Below are 15,026 nucleotides of genomic sequence, written 5' to 3'. Positions count from 1 at the left end.
ACACAACTGGCTCCTGGGGAGTATAAAATCCAACAGGTGGGAACAGAGGGTGCCCAGAGCAGAGCAAAACCAACTCCCATGTGCTGTCAGCTGCTGAAAGCATCCTCAGAGCATTCTACGGGCTGTGTGTGCAAACAGAAGAATCATGTGTTGGCAGAGAAAGTGGAGAAAAAGCTAATCCAGAGGCGAATACTAATATCTATCTTCCTTCAGTCAAATATTCTGTTATCTGGGCTTTGTGATATGCTCCCCCAAGAAAGACAGGGTAGTTCTTGGGTTGGAATGCAGTGTGATATTCTTGTTTTTCGAATGATTTGCCCAACTTTCATTGGTATCTTGCGTTGCGATCTCAATGGTCAATCAACAACGCCATTAGTCTTACAGGACCAACTTCTCCAATGCCTTCAAATCCACATGGCCCATTAGCCATGCCTCTCCAGGGGCATTTCTTCTATTTGGCCCTCTCTGCCCACCTCTGACCCCTCTCCATCAGCTCTCTGCCTCCCAAGGCCAGGCTGATGGACTATGTCAACACACGGTTGATGTAGTGCTGTGCCCTTGGGCTTCCAGTTGGGTTTGGCCAATGAGGATACCAGGCAAGAATTAGAGGAAGAAAGGAGAGTGAGGTGACCCTTGTGTCCCTCCATAAAAGGCTGGCTGTGTCCTCCCATGAAAAGTCACTGCTCCTAAAGCAACCAGCTTTATCCCATTCTCTTTCTTGCTGGGTCCTTCAATGCTACCCTTTGGGTTTTCATGCTGTCTTTGTCCTTTGCCAAGCCATGCCCACAGCTCCGTAATTGGTCTCTCAGGAGACAAATCTTCCTTGAATTGTTCTCATTTGAGTGTGTCATCTGTTTCCTTTTGACTCTCACTGAGGCACTGGTGGATGGCTCTCTTGGATTCTGGCCACTGACTTGATTCCATAGTCACAGGAGGAGAAAACCAATGGGGGAAGATCCAGTCACTGAAATTCTTTCCTTTTAGAGGAGATATGGTCAAGAATGCAGAACTGCCCTTCGGAAAACAAACTTGGTGGCAAGGGTGTGGGATTGTTTGAGAAACTCCTTATAGCACATGCTCTATGAACAGCTGTTCTTGGCTTTCAAACAAGGCAGTGTCCTTTTATGAAAGTTTACTCACTATAACTTAGACAAAAGAAAGTATGATTCCCGGGAAATTGGTAGCAATAAATGTGTCATCCTGATAGCACGATAAGAGAGGAAGCTGTGGCCCCTGGTTTTCAAAATCCTCTTCTCTCTCTGGAGTTTAGAGTAGTGTTAAAAGTGGGCTGAATCATTAGAGAAGTAAAAGTTGCAGTAAATTACTCATTACAAACATTGAACACTTACTGTGTGTGAAGCACAATCATTGCATGCTTTCTATGCCCTGTCTCACTTGGTCTTCACCCATGCTCTAAGAGTAGCTACTTTATTCTTCGTATTTTACAGATGAAGAATTTGAAGCAGGAGGAAGTGAAATGACTCTTGGCCACCAAGACTCAGAATCCACATTTATAAAAGAAGGCTAATATTACTTGTGTCCCAGGACTGTGGTCAAGATGAATCAAGGTCCTCTCTACCCCCTACAGAGGTCCCTGCATAGTAGACCCTCAAGGACATGCAGAAGGGCAGGAGGTCGAAATTGCAAGGGCATGGAGTTTGCTTTGCTGTTGCACATCTGATCTTATAACTCTTTATTTGGCCAACTTAGCTGGGACTTCAACTGAGGAATAATAATAACACTGAACAAAACAATCACCATTTATTTTATGTTTCTAACATTCTACTAAGAGCTTTGTGTGCACCATCTCCCATCAACCCCACATAGTCCTAAGAGGAAGAAAGTGTTCTTATGCCCATGTGGGGTAGTGAATAAACTGAGTACTAGGGAGATTCAGTAACTTGCCCAGCTAAGAGGTGGCAGAGCTCACATTAGAACCCAAATCTGCCTAGCTCCTGCACATTTGCACTTAACCTCTACCTCATACCCTGTGCCTATTTTTATTGCATTTAACAAACATTTCAGTGCTTACTCTATGTTAGGAACTCTTCTGAACACTACAAATATTAACTTTTTTAGTTTTCATAAAAACTTCATGAGGTAGGCACTAGTATCATTTCATTTTTACAAGTGGAGAAAACTGAAGCCCAGAGAAGTTAAGTAACTTGCCCAAGATCACACAGCCTTTTCAATTCCAAGCGCACTTTTTCTCATTTTTCAAATGAAGTCAATGTCAAGCACTATAGAATTTTGAGAGTGCTAGGTTTGAGTTGTCTGCCGACTTATTGACGTGTACCTCAACACTATAAAGTTGTGTCCTTTGCAAAAGAGTGAAGGACACATATTGGTTTTCAACTCTCAGACTTACCATAAAACAAGCGGGGGTGGGTCATAGTCTCATGAGGATGCCAAGACAATCCAAAGAGCAGATCCTGTACTGGTTTAACCTCAGTTGTCCGGGAGAACCTCCACAACATTTGTCTGCAGGCAAAAGAATTCTACACCAAATGTCTACCAACAGGCATTCTTAGGCCAAGAGAAATGAGCTAGAGAAAAGCCCAGTCTCTTTTTTGACAGGGATACAGTGGATATGCTGGGCTGAACACTAAAGGTTAATTGCTCTGAGTAATACTGGGGCATTTAATCCTAGTGCCAAATCAACTGAGACAATATTGACCAAGATTCAGCCAACATCAGAATGCAAACACAAATGCAAATCTGAGTCCTTAGGCAGAGGGAGTCCAGGCAAGAATCTGAATATCCAGGAAGATCAACCAAGGCGGAGGCAAGTCTCAAAACCTCAAGGGCCGTATACGCCCCTCATAAACCAACATTATACTATGAGAAGTGCTATGTGTGCAGGGCCTTTGCAAATGCAACTCTCGGGGCTAGTGCAACTTTCTCTACCCCACCAGGACCCTGGCTTTCACCTGACCAATGTCACTTCTTATTCAGCTCTCATTTTCCCTTCAGGAGGGCTTTTTCCCCAACCCTAGGCTGAGATAGGGCATCTATCCTCAGCTTCATATTCCCCCTTTGCTGACTGCTGTTTGAACATTTTTTTCTAGATTATACATGTATGTTTCTCATTATTCTGTGGCCCAGACAATGACTATATTCTTTTCATCTTTGTGTCCTTTTATAATCTCAACACGTAGTACAGACACTGGTACATAAGTACTTGATAAATGTTGAAAGCAAAAAGAATGGGTGGATGGATGGATGGATGGATGGATGGATGGATGGATGGATGGAAGAAGAGATGAATGGCTGGCTAGTTGGACAGATGATGACTGGATGGATGGGTGGATGGGTGGATAAATAAACGGTTGGGTACTTGGATGGATGAGTGGGTAGGTGAGTGGATGGATGATTGAGTGGATGGTTGAATGGAACCATGAATGAATGAACACATAGATGCCTCTTAGAGGCAGCTGAGGAAGGAATGAAAGGATTTTCCATCTTCTGGGATTCAAAGAAATGAAGTCTTCTCAACTATAATTGGGCCATAAAATTCTGTAAATCCATTCTTGTGGAAGAACGCACAGGCCATACTTTCCTTTTCTCAGAATGTACGTTGTGTCATTTTTGGACTTCTATTCTCTTTCAAGATGGTTTGGTTGTTTTTTCTCTTTTTAAGCAGATTTCACTTGGATAAAAATAAAGGTCAGTGTGGATCACATCTGTGATTGGTCCCAAGAGTCGAAACCTCACCTGCACTCGTTCCTAAGGAAGAATAACACTGGGAAGGAGTTTCCTAGCCTAGTTCTCTGCAGGGGAAAGCTACTGGAACACCACTGGTTTCTTAACGGAGGATGTGGGGCCTTAAGGAGCAAAACCGTAGTGAAGTTGGTAGCTGGTCTAAAGGGTAAATAACATCAACCTATTATAAGTAATATCAGATCTGCATTTGAATTTCAACTCTATTCACTTACTAGTTGTGAGAATTTAGCTAAGTCTCTTAACCTCCCTAAGCCTGACTTCGCTTATCTATAAAATGGGAAGTTGTAATGATTGAAAAGTGGTATGAAGAATAGCTCAGAGACTTGTGTCTGTATTAAAAAATAATAATAATAACACAGTATAGTAATTGTTCAGCCAACAATAGGTTGACATAGTAGCTGGGAGGTGAAAGCAACTGAAATAGTAATACAAATATTCTCATCTCAATTAATAAATTATTACTAGTTCACTAGGAGAGCATTTCACAAATTACGGACTACATGCCCGTGATGATAAAGAAGACAAACTTACATGGTATATAAAGTGAGCTTTAAATAACATTAAATCACTAAGAAAGTGAGAACGTTACTCCCTGTGCAACTTGATTTCAATTATGATTTAGTGCTTCTCATTGTGTCAAGGAGAAAGTCTTGGTTTGATGCCAGAATTTCTTTAACATCTTTTAATAACATGAGTGGGACTCGGGTGCGGATCTTGGGCAGGCAAAGGAATCTAGCTAGAATGTCAGATCTTTCTTTAAGGTTGTTGCATTATTTTTTTAATGGTACCCTTTATTTTGGGGAATAGTACTGGTTTTCCTTTCGTGGTGGCCACATCCACGTTCCTTTTTAAATACATTAAGGAAGATTTGAGTCAGTTTAAAGAAAATATATACATAAGAGTTTAGGTGGCATGGAGTTATGGCAGAACCAGCAGTGAATAACTCGCGTGTGGAAAACCCTGAACAAGGAGGAAGAAAATGCAAATCTGGTTATACTGAGAATATTCACATCCACCCGTGAAAAACTTGCCATCTTTTTTTCTAGGTTTCTGTTTAAATCTGTCCAAATAGTGAATGGTATGGCTCCACAAAGATGGTCTCTTGTTTTCTCCACTATAGCTCTCTAGAGAGGCCAAGATAACCCAAATGTCCCCCCGTGGTGGGGAGAGTTGGGAAATCTCCTTCTTCCAAGGGAAGGAAAAACACTCACAAAGCTCCCCTTAGGTGATCTCCTCAAGTGCAACAGGAAAATGTATGGACATCACTGGACAGCCTGGTCAGGACTCACAGACTCAAGTGTCTACTGGGGTCAAAAAGACCCAGGGCACACGATACACACTTTGGTATAAACTTTCCACCTAAAAAAGAACTTGATGCCGGGACATTTTTTTCAGAGTTTGTGTGTTTTTAAAAAAATATAATAGTTATGAAGTGAGAATATTTGTATTACTATTTCAGTTGCTTTCACTTCCCAGCTACTATGTCAACCTATTGTTGGCTGAACAATTACTACACTGTGCTATTTTTTTTTTTTTAATCCAGACACAAGTCTTTTATCTATTCTTTCATACTACTTTTCAATCATTACAACTTCCCACTTTACAGATAAGCGAAGTCAGGTTCAGGGAGGTTAAGAGACTTAGCTAAATTCTCACAACTAGTACGTGAAAAAAATCATCCTTGTAGTTTTAAATACAGACACATTTTGCATGTCAAGTGTATACAATCATATTTCTATACATATAAATATAATGTAATATATATTAGATTACATAACTTGTGGAAGCTCAATGGTGAGGATAAATGGCAAATGATGCTGGGACTCAGGGCCAGACAGAGAGAGAGAGGAAGTCGTGGGGACCCAGGTAAACTAGAGAGCACATGTCCCTTTAGAAAGTAGAGCTAACATTCAGTCCCGATCAGTTGTGATAAGAGAACATTGCCAAACACTTGCGTTTTTAATAAGAAATTAAAACTGTGAATTTTTATATGCAACTCCCTGCTTATTAAATGTTGGCAATTAATTTATTTTAAAAAACACTCTTTCCTGGGGTGCTCGGGTGGTGAAGTCAGTTAAACGTCTAACTCTTGGTTTTGGTTTGGGCCGTGAGATCGAGCCCCGCGACAGGCTCCACCTCAGTGCAGAGTCTGCATAAGACTCTCCCTCCCTCTGTCCCTCCCCACTGTGCTCTCTCTCTCTCCCCTTAAAATAAATAAATAAATATTTTTTAAAAATAAAAATAAATAAAAAATTAAAAAACTAAAAAGCACTCTTTCCTCTGCAACATCATGGAGAATTAGTCACTGAGATCATGACCCTCACCTGATTTATTTGTACTCTACCTTGGGCGAGTTATGAAACCCGATCAGTGCAGAGCTTGAGTGCTGGCCGAAGAAAGAAGTTGGGTGTCAGGATTCAGTTGTGTTGGCAGCTGACAAAGAATAAATACAAATGTCCTGTAAGCACATAATGACATTTTCAACCTCGTGCAACCAAAAGGAAAACTTACAAGACAGAACACTGACGAGAGACCATCGTTTTTTACTAAGCAAATACAAAATAATTTTTTATTGTGAATGCCCGATTTTAAAATGTACACAAAGAAACAGTCCTGCTTACATATTGATGTATTCATTCATCCATCCGTCTGGCTGTGGAAATACAGATTTGAGTGATAGAGACCCAGCCCCCGGCTCACAGGAGATCATTTAGTTGGACAGGAATTTGGCTATATATATATATATAGATATATATATATATATACACACACACACATATATCAGATGCCTTTAAAACATGACTACCCTTTGATCCAACACTTTAACATCTGGGAAATGCTTCTAAGAGAAAATTCCAGAACATAGCTACATCAATATTGCTGCAAAGATGTTCATCTTTCTGCCGCGTTTATAACAACAGAACATGTCATGTGTCAAACACTTAAATGTCCAACATGGCCAGGTGATTAATTCATCCAGGGCATAGTCGCTCAAAGGGACACCTGACCCTATTTTAAACGATGTATTTGGCATTGTATAGGATGGTAAACAAGCAAACAAGATGTTGGCTTTAAAACAGTCTTTCAGAATCACTAATATATGTGTGATATTGATATGGAAGAAGAGAAATACTAAAAGAGAGAATATTTCTCAGTGAGAGGATTATAGATTATTATTTCTTTTATATGTTGCTCCCTGTATCTTTAATAAGGAACATCTATTCCTTCTGTGATGAGGGGGGGGAAAGGAGCAGATTTTTAAGTTTTGACCTTTAGAACTCTTCACACTGTTAAAAATTCTTAAGGACCCCAATATGCTTTTATTCATTTTGGTTAGAGCTATCAATGTTAACCATATTAGAAATTAAAGCTAAGAATTTTAAAATATTATTTCATTTAAAAATAATAATAATAATAAACCCATCCCGTGTTAACGAAAATAACATTTTGATGAAAAATAACTATTTTTTTCCAATAGTTTCCAACTATTTGGTTTGTTCCTAAACAGGGGGAGAAAAGCAAAAAACATGGTATGGTTTTATATTTTTGCAAATCTCTTTAATTTCTGCCCAGGGACTAAGGAAGACAGCTGGATTCTCATATCTGTTTCTGCGTTCAGTATGTTTCCGTAAGTTGTTTGGGTTCAAGTACATGAAGAAAATCCAGCCCCATACAGTTTTGTACTTGGAAGAGGAAGAAGAATTTTAATCATCTTTTCAAATAATAAAGGGTGCCATGATCCTACACTTGACAAGTGATAGCTTCTGAAAGTCAGTTGCAGTGTGAAATTTGAAATCTTATCAATGAAATTTTTGTTCTCTCTACACCTGTGAGGGGATGAGAGTGGAAAAGACAAATAGCCTGTCAGTATTATAAGGAAGATTGTATGACTTCATGGGCTCCCTGAGAGGGTCAAGGATATCCAGGGATTCCTGGACCACACTTTGAGAATCACCATCTAAATCACACACAAGCAAATGGGTCGCTCTAGGGAAGTGGCCTAGGACAGCTAGCTCCATTTTGTTGTTGTTGTTGTTTATTTGCACTTTTTAAATGACCTTTTGAGTTATTCTATTTTTCCCATGTGCATTTCAATGTAAAGAAAGTCAATTTTCCTAAGGCCGTCATCATAGACTGATCCCACAGGCAGCAGATTCTGAGATGGGGATTTGCCCACAGGGAGTTCATCCAGGTATGCTGTTGTGAGTCACCCGAGAGGGAGAGAAGGAAGCAGGATTGGGCAACTGGAGGAGGCGGACACTGGGGTGTGGTCTCCCCATGTCCTCAATCAGATGGGGAGCTCCCGGCTAAGTCAACCCTTGACAGCTGCTCCCCACTGAAGCAGGCGGACCAGGTCTTTATCTCTATACCAACAAGTCCTTGGAGGCTGACTGCCACGGGAAGGAACATGGTCTGGGGGGAGGGCAAGTTCCAGAAGGAGAAAGAGCCATCTACAGCCAAGTCTTCCAGAAGCTGGGAATGAGCAGTTGCTCCTGGAGGGGTGGTCTGGGCAGGGCACCTCAGCCACATGGTTGTCAATGCCAGAGTTGGGATTAGAACCCCGTCCCTCTGTTTGCCTCCTGAGCCTCTGTAAAGAGACCCTCTGAACAGTTGCTTCCTCTAGTGTGGGCTCTATTCATCCACACGTTGTCGATGACAATGACACCAGGCTGATCCTAAGTGAACGGCCACAGGACGAAAGGACGGGGTCTGCACCCCACTCAGTCCTGCATGAATATAGCTGGCACTCAGCTCTCTGCTCCCCTCGCTGTGAGAATCTCATCCACCTGTCATATGCAAATATGAAAATCAGGCTCCCATGCAGTTCACTCTGGGCTCTCACGGGGTGTAATCTGGGATAGTGGAGGACTTTCCCTGAAAATGTGCTCACATTCACTCTGGTGATGGGACTGAGCTAATGGATCAGGAAGGGGAGAGGAAAATGTAGAAACTCTGCCTTGAGAAGATCATCTTGAACTGTAGTGTTAATAAAGTGAAATATTTGACATAGGAATCCACAACAGGGCCATAGTGAGTACAGTAGCTGCCTGGGTCTCTCTCGCACAGGAATCTTCTCTCCGTTCTGGAAGCCCCACATAAAGAAATCTCCAGTCGGCTTCCGTCTTGTAGCTCGTGTTTGCTCTAATGTGGCGAGGACAAACCAAGGATGTTTACTGACAGGGCTGCTCAGGAATTCCCACCCACTTTCCTGAAAGCAGGAAGAGAAAACAAAACAGACCCTGCCTGCCCTCCTCTCTGTATTTACCGCCTCTTATTTCATTCACTGCAAGAAGGAAAACCTCCTGAGAGTCCACATGATGAGGGAAAATTATTAGCACCTCATCATCCCATATTTCCAACTCTCTTTGCAGGAGTATTTACAGATGCTTCTAATTTAAAACAGCTTTCTGACCAAAGTCTCTCTGTAGCAGAGCACATAAGCAACCTTGCAGGATCTGCAGTTTTATTTTATCCTAGGTTCACTGTAAGGAAGACTTGGAACAAGCTAGAAAAATGGCAGAAGAGAGATTCCTCTCCTCTTGCCACCCCCAAGAACACAATTTAGCATGGAAGCCATTCATTGTCATGGTGAAAGGAAAGAACCCAATGCCTGAAATTGTGGGGGTCTAACACGGTTTGATTTCCTTGCCAGTTCGTGAAGATTCATGCACTTTCTCAGTGGCCCCTCCAGGCTGTGCTGTCCCTCCCATGGCTTTGATCTCCCTGTAGACTCTGAGACATTATTCTCCTCTGAGCCTCTGTTTCCTCCTTCCCCAAATAGATACTCGTTGTGTGAGGATTATAAGAAGCACATTGGATAACGTATAAGAAAGTGATCTGAAAAATGCCCAGTGATGGGTGGACGCAAAAAAACAAAGGTCCTTATTGGATTTTCTGTCTCAGCCAAAGCAGGGTGGGCATGCAGGACCTCTGGCTCAGTGGTCAAAAACATGGCTGAAGTTGGCTCAGCGTGACAGAGGGGCCTGCATATAGGAGGAGGGAGTTTTGGCAAGGCTGGCTGGGGAAAGACCTGGGAAGGATGGTGGAGAGGATTCAGATTTCCAGGGGACCCTTTGTGACAGAGCGACCGACTGCAATCCAGATTCCGGGAAAGCAGTACTTCATGAGTTTGTCAGTATTTGAAGAGGGGTGGAGATTGTAAAGCAAGAAGATTAAGAGGCAAACTGAGTCAGGAGATGTTGATGTTCTGAACACCACCTAATGTACGGCTGAGAAAAACGCTTTTCTTAGTGAGCACCTGTGGGGTGGACACTAGGAAGTGAATTGTTTCACCAAAACGTTCGTACTTCTGAGGACTCATTGCTACCTCCCTCCAGTCAGGGCCCTGAGCTTGGTTGAATGCTCTGTGGTCACCATTTTGAAATTCTGAATGATTTTATCTTTGAACTTGTGTTGGGGAAACAAAATCTGAGGGGATGACCTATTAGAACAGCCAGACCCAGCACCCTGGTGATGCCCCATGCAAGCGAGGATATGGAGCAACAGGAACGCTCGCTCGCTCGCTCGCTTGCTCGCTCCTGGTGGGAAAGCAAAATGGTGCAGATGCTCTGCAAGACAATTTGGTGACTTCTTATAAAACAAAACACGCTCTGACCAGAGGGTCCAGCATTTGTGTTCCTTGGTGTTTGCCCAAAGGAGTTGAAAATGTATGTCCACAAAACACCTGCACATGGATGTTTATAGCAGCTTTGTTCACAATTGCCAACACTTGAGAATAATCAAGACATCCTCAGCAGGTGAATACTGTTATTATTATATTAATCAGCACTAAGAAGAAACAAGCTATCCAGCCATGAAAAGTCATGGAGGAAACTTAAACGTAGATCACAAAGTGAGGGAAGCCAGTCTGAAAAGGCTCCATCTTATATGAGCCCAATTATATGACACTGAAACAGGCAAAAGGATGGGACGTTAAAAAAAATTAATGGTTTCCAGGGTCGGGGAGAGGAGGGATGCATAAGCAGAGTACAGAGGATCTTTCGGGCAGTGGTGTTATTCTGTAGGATACAAGAGAAAATCCGTGTCATTATATATTTGCCCAGTCCCATAGAATGCATAACACCCAGAGTGAACTCTAATGTAAACTACGGACTTGGGGTGATTATGATGTGTCCACGTAGGTTCATCAGTTGTAACAGATGCCCTGCTCTGGTGGGGAATGTTGGTAACAGCAGAGGCTGTGCATGGGAGGGGTATGAGTGCTCCGAAAAAAAGGAGAGTCTTTTTAAAAAGTTGATGGTCCCTGAGGCATATCTGTGAGCAGAGAAGACATGCACGATGCACACGCCCACTGTCCATTGCATCCCATTCGCACATAGCATTCATGGTGCCCCACAGACAGAGAATCCTAGAGGACCTACGGTGGGTGGGTGACCAGCCAGCCTCGATGCAAGTACAAAGTAGGTGAGTGTGTAGGGACGCTGACAGCCCTGAGAAGTCATGCTTTCTATCCAAATCGGAGATCGTTTCAAATGCACAAAGCAAGCAACACATTCTTGAAAACACGAACAACAAAAGAACTCTGTCCTAGCCTTTCTTCCTCATGTCACCTCCCTATAACAGCCAATGGGCTGAAAATGATGTCACAGAAAGGGAGAGATGGGGCAATCCACGGCTTTTCCTTTTAACCCTTCCTTACTCATCAACAAACTCAAGCTGGAGAGTGTTGGTCGAATGTGCGAGTACCTAGAAGTGAAGAAAACATCACTGACTATGTTTGCATGCCATATACTTTTAGTAAGAACGAAATACATACGCTCGCTCGTACAAGCTACAAAATACGAGTTGTGTGATTCCCGGGATTCTGCCCGTGAATGCATTGCATTTAACACCAGCACTGCACAGTATACGGATGAATGGTAAAATTCACGTGAATAATTAAACATTTTATTTTTTCCTTACTTAGAACAACTTTGAATAGCAAATGAAATACCTAAGAAGCCGAGAGAGAGAGAGAGAGACTATGGAGAAATGGAAATGCTTTATATATATATTTTTAGATTTTATTTATTTATCTGACAGAGAGCGAGCACAAGCGAGGGGAGCAGCAGAGGCAGAGGGAGAAGCAGGCTTCCTGCTGAGAAGGGAGCCGACGGGGGGCTCGATCCCAGGAGCCTGGGATCATGACCTGAGCCGAAGGCAGACGCTCAACCGACTGAGCCCCATTTTAGCACCTCGAACAGTACTTTCCACTGCTTTTAGAACAAGGGGTTCTGCATTTTCCTTTTGCACTGCTCCTGCCCATCACAGAGGCAGTCCTGTTCCACTGTTACTAAGTTAACCTCCACGCAAGCCCACAATATGCCAGACACGCAGTTAGGTGTCCCACCTGGAGGGTGATCCTTAATGGCCTGAGTCGCTCATACCCCCAAAGAGTAAAATGCCATCCACATAGCAGTTATTGTCACAACTACTAGGAATGAGCTGGTCCAGACAAGAAGCACTTGTCAAGCACTTACTCTGTGGCAGGAAGGCGGCCATCTTGTTTGGCAGAGCGCTAGGATCGGGGGTACAGAGATAAGCACAAAGTAAACACAAAGCTGCTCACAGCCAAGTTTTGGGGGCAACAGAGACGGGGGCAAAGTGGCTGCCCACCACCACACAGCCCTCCAGTCAGAGTCACGATCCGAACCCAGGCCTGGAGCCCAAGCTCTTGAGCCTCCGGGCCAGACTGCCTCTATAATTACGTTGGCACGGTATGTGTGCGTGGCAGATGCTTAATAATTGGTTTTATTACATTCCAGAGTTAAAGATAGAGCGCCTTGCTAGAATTGAGTTTACAGCCCACATTGTGGGGTGTGCAATTGTGAATTCACTATCTGCTTAAATAGTATGTCTGTCCCTGAAATGTTGCTTTCTGAAAGGGGCTTTCTCTGGCTCTCCCTGTTTCTCTCTCTTAGCAGCCTTGGCTTTGTTTCATGACGAGGATCACACTCTGTAATTCTATGCTTATTTGTAGGACTCTGTGTTCAATTCCAATGAGCCCGGGGAGGGTGGTGCGGGGACAGGGCTTCTGTTCCTCCCCATTCTAAGCCCAGGGCTATATATAGCCTGGTGCTCAGCGAGTATTCATGATGGGCGCTTGGGTGAGCACATTAATGAATCAAGCCACAATAATTAGTAGTTTGCATTTCTCCTACAAGTTTTCTCAAGAACACTGAGTAGTATTTGCCATGTTTCTCTTTTTGCATTGGCTGTTAGGGAGCTCAAAGCCACATCTGTGAAGCCATCACAGCAAGCTGGTAAATCCACATGCATATTTATCTCTGATCCTGAATGCACCCACTGATGCACCCACTCTTATTTTTCTAACTTCCTTTGTTATTTTTAATGGATGCTCCCATCTTGTATTATATATGTCCTTGTGAGACACTTTAATAAATATCCCTGCTGAAATTAAATAAATTCAGCAGGCTGTCTTGAATTTCTAGCCTGCGGGGAAAAAGAATGCCCTTCCAGTGCCATCCTCCGTCTTCAGAGCAATAAGCCACCCTTAGATTACCTGCTTTCTGGGGTCCAAAGCCCTTTGGGAGTGATGTTTCTGTGACTGGGGGCGGTGCAGTGGGTGCTAGTTCCTTCCAATTAGGTGGCTAGGCGGTGGTGGAGGTTCTAGAATACATGAAGGTGAAAGGCAGGGAGAACTGCAAAACCCTACAGAACGTGTTCTCCCTGCTCTGACCATGGCCCGTGGTTACTGGGGAAGGGAATCAGCGACCCAGGTCAACCTGAGCAGATGCAGTGGGTGAGGGGACTGGACAGGATGCCTGGAGTTCCAGGGAGGCATTAGTGCGAGAGAAATCAGGTGCTCGGTTTTGATTGGAGAGGTGAGAACAGCCCCCACATCTAGGAAGAGAACCTGCTTCTATAGGACGATATTAGAGAGGAGGGCCCCACCCAGACTGGTGTTTGCCCTGCTCTGTGTATTCAGCCAGCAGGCTTCAGAGGAAGAAGCAAAGGGCAGGGAGCCGGACTCAGTCGACTGCCTAGCACTGGGCAGCACCAGCTGGAGACAAGGCACCCTGAGCAGGAGCAGCTCCAGGTGACTCCAGGGGACTGAAGACACTCCCACCAGGGGCTCGACAGGTAACTACTTCCAGATTAGGCTTGTTGTTTGTGGCAGGCAGTGAAATATAGACGCTGGGCATCAGAAGATTGAGTTCGACCCCAGCTCTGCCACTGATTCGCTGTGTGGCCTTGGGTATGTGTGAGCCTCAGTTTCACTGTCTGTGAAATGGATCCAAAGAAAGCCTTACCTAAATGGGTTATAGAAGGATTATATGACCATGTAGGCAGTGTCAGGTACGAAGCAACAGAAATAGCTCCAATTTGCACGGAAACATTGAGAGCCATTTCAAGTGCAAGACTTGGGGTAAAAAGTCACCAAAGGGGTATGCTAAGTGATTTGGGGACCACTGTCAGGACTAGAAACCCCCATAGTAAAGCTGACTTTGAGTCTGTGCCAAGGGGCATGATCTAAGGATGTGGAGGAGACAGGGAGAAGGATTCCCTGTGTGCATCTGGTTCTTTACATAAATTGTCTTATTTAACATTCAAAACCATCCTTCGAGGTAGGTGCTGGATTCAAATCCCAGCTGCAGGGCTCCAGAAGTCGGCATTGCCCTCTGAAACTCCTTCCTGCCTTAAAGAGTCAGGGTGATTACAGGGTGGGTGCCCTGGGGCCAGAGGCCACGGGCTGGCTGGGTGCCCCTGGGTGGGTTGCTTCGTCTCTCTGAGCTTCATTTCCTCCTCCGTAAAATGAGCACAGTTGCAGTGTCGAGATCCAAGCAAACTCTGTGAGGGCTGAGACTCACTGCGTGAGACACCCATGCTCTTCATCAATGTTGTGAGGGGAGCTCCTTCCAGGTCTCAAAGAAGGGAGCTGAGATCCAATCCATTCGGGATTCCAGTGAAGTGAGTGAGGCGCACACAGCGGTGTACAGAATTTAAGAGACACCAAGAGACTCAGTCATTAAGATAAATTATATATATATTGGGGGGGGGTAGGGGCAGAAGGAGAAGGAGAGAGAGAATCTTTAGCAGGCACCACGCCCAGCATGAAACCCGACACAGGGCTCGATCTCACAACCCTGAGATCATGACCTGAGCCGAAATCAATAAATAGATGCTTAACCGACTGAGCCACCCAGGCGCCCCAAGATAAATGATATTTTAAAGCAGTATTTAAAAATGTAAAAATAATGCCAAAACATCCACGATGTACAAAATAGCAGGTTAAGTAAAGATAGGATCAGTAACGGCATCACTGTGTTTTTTTAAAATGT

General features: G+C 43.8%; 1 protein-coding gene across 1 annotated transcript in view; it reads left to right on the top strand.

Moving 5' to 3' along the window:
• Positions 1-11,343: 11,343 nt before the first annotated feature.
• BCAS1 (brain enriched myelin associated protein 1) overlaps positions 11,344-15,026 on the top strand; it is a 95,841-nt gene continuing 92,158 nt past the window's right edge. Inside the window, exons 1-2 of the mRNA XM_035025644.1 lie at positions 11,344-11,603; positions 12,946-12,986. Coding sequence (XP_034881535.1) covers positions 11,344-11,603; positions 12,946-12,986 — 301 coding nt within the window. The remainder of the gene's footprint in view (positions 11,604-12,945; positions 12,987-15,026) is intronic.

The sequence above is a fragment of the Mirounga leonina genome, unplaced genomic scaffold (genome assembly GCF_011800145.1).
Source record: "Mirounga leonina isolate KUSES-001 unplaced genomic scaffold, KU_Mleo_1.0 Mir_195, whole genome shotgun sequence".
Classification (NCBI taxonomy): domain Eukaryota; kingdom Metazoa; phylum Chordata; class Mammalia; order Carnivora; family Phocidae; genus Mirounga; species Mirounga leonina.
The sequence above is the reverse complement of the archived record's forward strand: the minus strand, read 5'-3'. Positions and strand labels throughout refer to the sequence as shown.